The sequence below is a fragment of the Astatotilapia calliptera genome, chromosome 1 (assembly GCF_900246225.1).
Source record: "Astatotilapia calliptera chromosome 1, fAstCal1.2, whole genome shotgun sequence".
Lineage (NCBI taxonomy): Eukaryota > Metazoa > Chordata > Actinopteri > Cichliformes > Cichlidae > Astatotilapia > Astatotilapia calliptera.
The window spans coordinates 37,377,951-37,386,227 of record NC_039302.1 but is presented as its reverse complement, the minus strand read 5'-3'; the positions used below and the strand labels follow the sequence as shown (position 1 = coordinate 37,386,227).

The following is an 8,277-nucleotide window of genomic DNA, read 5'->3' as shown; positions in this document are numbered from 1 at the left end:
TGACTGCTGAGCTGCTTTTTGTTTGCATTTGAAAATAAAAATGTTCCCAGAGAGCGATGAGAGTTTGTCACTGACTCAGACACGGGTCCACATCAAGTGATATTCAGGTGTTTCAGGGCGAGTGGCCCACACCATCTTTGCTGGTGTGTTATGGAAAAGGGGGCTTTAAAGGAAACTTACACATTTCACTGGGAAAGGAACATAAAGGGGGGGGGCACAATTTGAGGCATCATCAACAGGTGTACACATGGTGTCAGAGGCTCACAACCCTCTGTGTGTGAGATAGAAACTTCTAATTCCTGATCATGTTTTGGGAGTAAAAGACGTTTTTGTTGGAAACAAAGAGAGACCCGCTCCTGTCTGAAAGTTTGGTGAATGTGAAGCTTTTAAAAAAAAAAAAAAATCCCAGCTCTTCTTCTTCACTTTTAAATTTTATTGCCCCCCCCCTCCTATGATATCTACAACGGCGCCTGCAGAGGTGAGTCTAGATGGTTTACACTGGTTATGACGTTTTTAGCCGTTATCATCATTGAAACCATTATCAGCTGGGTCATGACACATTCTGGGTGATACGTGAGTTAGAGCAAGAAGTGTGTTAAAAAAAACAGATTGTCCCAAATCAAGATTATATATTAACTGGTATCTACACACCACCAACATACGAGATAACTCACAGGAAGTGCCTCCAGCCGCTGATCATTGATATGTTTTGTGTCCGTGTTTATAATAATAGTCTGTAGTCAGCAGTATAAAAGAAGCAGTTATGTAATAAATGAAAAGTGATTTTAGAAATATCCCTGTGACTCTGCATTATTCTACCTATTCTGTGTTTTACATCATAATCAGTTCTTTATATAAGAACTTTTGGAAAAGTCGTATTTAAAAATGGGAATTTCTCAGATTTCTGGTGGCGGGGGTCGGGGCAAGCAGGGTTTTTTTTTTTCTTTTCAGGTGAATTTCCATTTAGTGTCAGAATTAATTCTGAATGAATAAATACATTTTTAAATAATTAAATGAGTCAATAAAAGTTAGAAATAAATAATTTATTAAATGTTTTAAATTAAATGAATAGGCATTTAATTAATTATTGAAAGATTTAATTAATTAATTCCAATTCGAATTGATAAACGAAACATTTATTATTTAATGGCGTATTCAATCAATTCATTTTGTCACTCCTGGCCCTCCATACATCCTCCGTGACGTTTACATCCGTTTAAATGCTGACTTGGTTTGAGAGGCGGCGCGTGAACTCAGCGGCTCCAGGACGAAGCTCTTTTTTCCCCAAATGCTCCTGAACGCAGCTAGGACGTATGCCAATGGGCGTGGTTAAAGTGCAGCATCAACTTCCGGGAAAACAACGCGAGTCGGGTGTCCCCCACATGTTTGTAAGATGCGAGCTTTTCACGGCTCGGTTTGTGCGTTTGGCTTGATTTAGACTCCTGGGACGTCGCGTCGCTGCTTTAGAGCGGAAGTGTGCTCTTCCTCCTCTTCCTCCTCTGAGGAGTTTGTGGTGGTTAGCCGCAGAGTTAGCGGCTCCTCCGCTGCCGGCTCTCATTCTCGTCACTCCGTGTTTCAGGGACTTATCTGACAGGTCCAACCGGTGACCGTTGGTCCGTCCGTGCTTTGGCGCTGTGGCTAACATCATTAGCAGGTGAAGGTGGGCTTGTTGTCGGTGTTCACGATGGGACACACCAGCCTGGAGAAGATCATCTCCCTGCAGAGAAACCCAGCCAACATCAGGAACCTGTGCATCCTGGCTCACGTTGATCACGGTGGGTCAAAGTTATTTAGCATTTATCTCAGTTCTCACGTGAGTCACTGTGGGAGGATAAACAAGCACAACGAGCCAAACTCGATCGAAGATTTAACTGAATTGCTGTTCGGCGGGACTGCCTAGCAGGTAGAGTATGAAGAAGGGGAGCTCTTTAATCGTTAGTGCCCAAGTTAATATTCGGCACACTTTATTTACTTACAGCCAGCTGCTGAGTGGCAGCCCCCCCACCCCCACCACACACACACAGGGATGCAGGATTTGGCGTGATGTATAAAGTGACTGACATCGGCAGCATCACTGTGTTCTCATATCTAATTACAGCTATACTACTCAAGACTTTGAAGCTTTATTAACACTCACATTTTACAGATGTTCTGTATTCATTTATTTAAAAGTGTTAAACACTGATTCTGTTCCTGAGGGTTTCTGCCAGGATGTCTTTAAGTTTCTGCCTGTTTTCAGGTAAAACTACTCTGGCGGACTGCTTAGTGGCGAGTAATGGCATCATATCCAGTCGACTGGCGGGGAAGGTTAGTGACTGTTGGCTGCAGTTTCTTGGGCAGGTCGGAGCAGGTTTCTCACTCTTTCTTCTTTGCTGTATCTTCACAGCTGAGGTATCTGGACAGCCGGGAGGATGAACAGATCCGAGGAATCACCATGAAGTCCAGCGCCATCTCCCTGCACTACTCACACGGTAACGCTCCTTTGTTCGGCGGGGTTCACTTCACCTCGGGACTAACCCCGTGCTGTTCGTCCGACTGGCTCATGTATCTGTGTGCAGGGGGCGCTTCTGCATCCAGTGCATGTTCTCCCCGTGTGTGCGTGGGTTCTCTCCCACAGTCCAAACACATGCAGTTAGTGGCGGTGGGTTAACTGGTGATTCTAAACTGCCCACAGCTGTGAATGTGAGTGGTTGTCTGCGTGTTGTCCTCTGTGATGGTGGCGACCTGCTCAGGCTGTGCCCCGCCTCTCGCCCTATAACAGCTGTGATAGGCTCCAGAATTTAACTGTAAAAACGCCCCCGTGTGGTCGTCCTTCACCTGTGCTGGACGCTGATGTGTTGTTTGATGCTAACTGCCGTTCTGTGTTTGTGTGCCTCGTCTCAGGAGATCAGGAGTACTTGCTGAATCTGATCGACTCTCCGGGTCACGTCGACTTCTCCTCAGAAGTTTCCACCGCCGTCCGGCTGTGCGACGGAGCTGTCGTAGTTGTCGATGCGGTGGAGGGAGTGTGTCCGCAGGTAAACCTGCTACCTTGCTGTTTCAGAGATGCGCTTTAAGGACGAGAAATGTCATTTACTGTGGATTTGGTTTTCGGAAGTTCAAGGAGCTCAGAAAGAAAAGCGTCTGGACTTTCTTGAAGATGTTCCACCTCTCATCTGAGAAGCTTCTGTAAGAGCAGTTGGTGGAGAGGCCCAGATTTTCCCTAAGACGTCCTCTTAGGGATTTCTTATCCGTGACCCTCTTGGGACACATCCCCTTTAGGGCTTAAAAGTCTGGGACTCTCCGCCACCAGAGCGAGTTTTAGATTCTTGACTGGAGATTTGTGATTGGCTGAACCTCAGCCTCCTGAGATACTCACAGAGCCACTCAGGTCATCATCATAATGTAACAGAATAAGTGCCCATAAATACACGTTAGTGTGTAATTACATCTTCCAACAAGTTGATGCATTTTCATCAGCAGAACCGTGATCGCAGCGGGAGCCAGTTTTGGTGAAGCCGCCATGTTGAGTACAGGGACAGATGGACGTCAACGTTCTGCCCGGTCATGTTTTACACATGTGGCTGGAGACAGTCATCATACGGCTTATAAGTTACTTTAAATTTAAACATCACAGACAGCTTTCAGACTATATCCGACTATTTTTGCACATGTTCCGTTTTGTCCTTCTCCCACACACACCTCAATCATCATCCTGATCATCCCGCCTTCAGACATCACATGAGTCCAGCTGTGTTAGGTCCACTTTCCTGCTGGCTGACAGATGCTGACAGGGACTCCTCAGCAGTCCATCTCAGTATCGCTGTCATCAGAAGTGAGCTTCTCTGAGATCAGCAAGAAATGTGAATAAAACCAAACCGTCGTTATCGCCCTCTGCTGGTACTTCAGTACAGTTTCTGTGTTTATGACGCAGTCTTGATTTCTAACTAAGGTGTTTCACCACGAGCTCTCAAACGCAGGTGTGTGTGTGTCAGACCCAGGTTGTGCTGCGGCAGGCGTGGCTGGAGAACATCCGGCCGGTTCTGGTCATTAATAAGATTGATCGGCTCGTGGTGGAGCTGAAGCTAACGTCTCAGGAAGCTTACACTCACCTGAAGAAGATCCTGGAACAGGTGAGGACCCGGCTCTGTCAACCACATTTTACCGTCTCTAACCAACACCTGCTGAGTCGTACGCTTCGTGCACCGCCGTGATTTGTCCTTGCAGGTGAACGCCGTGACGGGAACTTTGTTCACATCTAAAGTTCTGGAGGAGCGAGCGGGGAAGGAGGAGGAGGAGGAGAAAGAGGGCGAGAAGTCGAGCGGAGACCAGGTTTACGACTGGAGCGCTGGGCTCGAAGAGGTCGATGACTCCCACCTCTACTTTTCTCCCGACCAGGGAAACGTGGTGTTTGCCAGCGCCATCGACGGCTGGGGCTTCAGGTGAGGCGGCGTCGATTCACGGAGGGAGCAAAGCTTTGTTTGCAGGCTGCAGGACGCAGAACATGAACTGAAAGACTCCAGTGCTGTGGCTCAGCCGGCTCGTGAGGCCATGATATTCATGCTGGTGTAAATTAACTGACTTTTAGGGCCACAGTTTGGTTTGAGCACAGGCTTCGGTGCTGTTGGAGTTACAGATTATTCTGTGCAGAGAGACATGAGCCTTTAATGCAGATGTGCATATATAAGCATAATATACAGCAGTGCAGGAAGAGTCTTCATTAAAACCCTCACGCAGAATAAAGGTGCACGCAAACCAGACGGACAGGTGAGTGCGGTCAGGTTTGTTTCAGTCTAAACAGAAGCACCAGTTTAGTTTAGTAAGGAGAGTTGTGTGTGCACCCTGTGGGCTGGGTGCAGTTCAGGAAGATCATCCAGCAGATGGCGCCGTTCTTAAATGTAACATGAATACAGACCCAGCTGAGTGTTTGCCTTTCAAAGTAAAATACATTGACCAGATTTATAACTTTGCATGAATTTCAATATAAAATACAACTGTAACCCCGGGCTGATCAGCTCTGCTCAGCTGATCAGCCCGGGGTTAAAGTTCACGTCTGTGTCACTGTTAGCCTTGAACAAAGAAAAAAAAAAAAGCTTCTGGATGTTCATGGAGGCTGATTCTGTTTTCCAGCATCCAGCATTTTGCTCACATCTACAGCGAGAGGATGGGCATCAAGAAGGAGGTGCTACTGAAAACCCTGTGGGGAGATTTCTACCTCAGCATGAAAGCCAAGAGGATCATGAAAGGAGCTCAGGTGACACAGCTGGGAGGTTTATGTGGCGTAAGAATCGCGTCTGCAGTCAGAGCTTCCTGGGATGATAGTTTCTACAGAGCACCGCGGTGTTTGAGACCATGGTAAAGGTGACACGTTTCTGCACATGGACAGAAAAATGTCAGAGACAAGCGAGCACACTGCAGGAGTACAGGCAGCTACGCTTTGCCTCCATCTGAGGAAACGGCGTTCAGGTCATGAAATCATTGGCGAGCCAATAAAAGGCGAGAACAGTCAAAGCTGTCAGGTTTTATTTTAAGACCTTAAAGTCGTTAAGTTGCCCGTATCAGCTGGTCTTTGAGTCATAATTGATGAGACGAGCATAATAAAGCAGTTTAACATCAGCTGATGATGTTCTCCACATCACTGCAGCAGGGTTTAATTCATGTAAAACCTGAAACTGTCAAAGTCGGCATGTGTCTGTGCACCTCCTGCAGCAGCCTCACCTGTCAGACGTGCACACCTGAAAGGGAGCACAGACAGATGCAGTTAAAGTTGTGATGTAAAGGTTTCCAGTATAAAAACAATGAGAAGCTGAAGCCTTTGGTATCACCGTGTCGATGAGGTCGTTTGCATCTGTCATTCTAAACTGAGGCATCAACATTAAGCCAGGTGTTCAAAGTGGACTTTTATTCCCGAGACAAACGAGACTAAAAGCTTCAGGCAGGTTTAAGCTCAGCTTAACAGACGTGTTTGTACTCTGGCACAGCAGGATCAGCGTGAATGCTAAACTACGTTTATGGCCTTCAAACCTGGACCCGGCCTGTCCACTTAAATGCGTCAATGTTTTATTTGGTGCGTCTCACGGTGAAGTTTAAAGTGCAGCAATTCAGACAAATAATCCACATTCAGGCCAAGTGGGCACACAGCAGCATTAAAAGGAGATTAACCCCAACTCCACCTAACCAGAGAACCCTGTGGGGGAGCCACACCCAGCAGCCTTTCTCACAGAGGCGGTCCCAGTACTCACCGAGCCGAGCACGCCGCAGTCGAGACCAACGAAGTCGCACTTTAAAAAGATTTGAGTCCAAAATGGCTCAGGCTGAGGAGGCAGCTTAAATAACCAAGACTCAACCTGCCCAGGTGAACGGCATCAGGGTGATAGGCTCCGCCCACCTCTACCCACAGCTAGCCTGCACTGAAAACGACTCACTGATGGTATAATTACCTTTGGTGTTTTTATTCTTAGTGCCACCATCAGGTCACACTTCAGTGTTGTGCACATGCAAAGAAATAATAACTTAGAACTGTATTTATATTATTTTATTATATTGCACCTTAAACAGAGCAGGAAAATATTCATTCAATCATAAACTGACAGGTGCAGCCACGTTAAAGGCAGAAATTTATGAATCGAGGTGAAACTGGAAAAGGAAAGTTTTCAGTGAAGCATTAAAAGATCAGAGCAGAAGGTTTTTGTGCTGTTGGAGCATTTTAATGGCATCATGTGACCAATAATATCGCTGCTGTGAGGTCACTGCACTAACAGACCGTCCAAGAAGGCGGAGCTTTGAGAGTGAAATTCAAGGATGTCATTTGGATGTCACCGAGCACTGACAGCAGGTCATCTGTGTCCGAGGTCCCGAACGAGCCATTAGGGGGAACTTCCTGGTATCTGGTGACGGCCACAGAGGTCGAATCACAAAAGTCGGTGATAGTGTTTTTGGATTTCTCCATCTTTTATATACAGTGTGTGTTATGCTCTTCTGCTCCTGCACGGCGAGAGGCTGAAGTCCCGACTGACCCGGCATGTTTATTGGATTGGACCGGTACCGGCCACGTTTCCCAGCAGACGCTCGGCTGCTGCCCCCCCGGGCCCTGAATGAGGAGTGTTTTGGTGTGTTTCTGCCAGCGCTGCAGCCGTCAGGGGCGAGCGGAGGAGGCGTCAGTGCCTGCAAAACAGAGCAGCGATGGAGGGGCTGACCTCTTATTCATGCTCGCTCGTCATTCACAGGCACGCCGGCCCATGAATGACGCGGTGAGGCTTTTTAGCAGCACACTCACAGGATGGGGATGAGCTGTGTGGGCTGACCTTCTGAATCGCAGCTGGATGCAGTCGCTGTGTGTCTGCAGAAAAACGTCCTCTGTCCTGTGTCTTGGGTGTTTTTTCCCTCTTTTCATGGATATGTCACCTCATGTTTTAGTGTTGTGTGTGTTTACAGCTCACACAGGCTTCAGTGTGCTCACCTGTTGATGTTCCTGGTAAAAGCTGGATTTCAGCAGAAGTAGATGAGAAGTGTTGCATCAGTGAGCTTCTCTGATGTTACTTTGTTCATTCGTCAAATATAGAATGAAAAGAGCACAAACATGTTACCTGAATAACGACATGAAGTCAGTGAATATTAGTTTAAAGGTGGAGTCGTGCAGTGTTTATGGTGAATGCAGTCAAAGTGGACTTTGCAGGTCCCTGCATTCTGTCTAGTGTCCAGCAGGGGGCAAGTCCTCTGATCGTGCTCTCTGATTACAGTAAACACTTTACAGTTTATGGTCTCATTTGCTAGTTTGAAGTCTTGTTGAATAAAACAAGATGCTCCTGTTTGAAATGATGCTCACAGAGAGTAAAGCGGACAATAAATCAGGTCGTGGTCATGAGCCGGCCTCCGGGCTTCAGGAACCCGTTTGCTGATGCGTGCAGCACGCCATGTTGGCCTTTTAGATTCCTGCACCTCAGACGGTCCACACTCACAGGCTGAGGTGCTCCTGTATTAATGATCCATTTCATAGGGAAGGTTTCAAAGCTGCCCCAGACACCAGTGCAGAAATCACGTAGTGGGCAGGAAGCACGATGGCCAGCATCCAATAATAAAACCAAAAGAGCAAAAACAGAAAACCTTCAAAATAAATCAGGAAGTAAAGACGCACAGAGCCCAAGAAAAAACTCACAATGAAAAAGTCTGATCCAGCAAATCCAGCAAACGTCCTGAATGGTTCTGGTTCCAGGAGGTCTTTGCTCCTCTGCTTTGTTTCTCGTAGGAAAACGATTCCTTGCACTGATCAGATTTTCTCCTCCATGTGCGACGTCCCTG

General features: G+C 47.0%; 1 protein-coding gene and 1 long non-coding RNA gene across 2 annotated transcripts in view; one reads left to right on the top strand and one right to left on the bottom strand.

Annotated features, from left to right (window-relative positions):
• Positions 1 to 1,147: 1,147 nt before the first annotated feature.
• Positions 1,148 to 8,277, top strand: part of efl1 (elongation factor like GTPase 1) — a 72,994-nt gene continuing 65,864 nt past the window's right edge. Inside the window, exons 1-7 of the mRNA XM_026176958.1 lie at positions 1,148 to 1,775; positions 2,240 to 2,307; positions 2,387 to 2,471; positions 2,884 to 3,017; positions 3,975 to 4,112; positions 4,207 to 4,421; positions 5,110 to 5,233. Coding sequence (XP_026032743.1) covers positions 1,685 to 1,775; positions 2,240 to 2,307; positions 2,387 to 2,471; positions 2,884 to 3,017; positions 3,975 to 4,112; positions 4,207 to 4,421; positions 5,110 to 5,233 — 855 coding nt within the window. The 5' untranslated portion in view covers positions 1,148 to 1,684. The remainder of the gene's footprint in view (positions 1,776 to 2,239; positions 2,308 to 2,386; positions 2,472 to 2,883; positions 3,018 to 3,974; positions 4,113 to 4,206; positions 4,422 to 5,109; positions 5,234 to 8,277) is intronic.
• On the bottom strand, positions 5,481 to 8,274 carry LOC113027376 (uncharacterized). Its single transcript, XR_003273038.1, has 2 exons — positions 6,222 to 8,274; positions 5,481 to 5,714 (listed from the first exon to the last, which is right to left on the bottom strand). It is a non-coding gene; the product is annotated as an uncharacterized LOC113027376 (long non-coding RNA).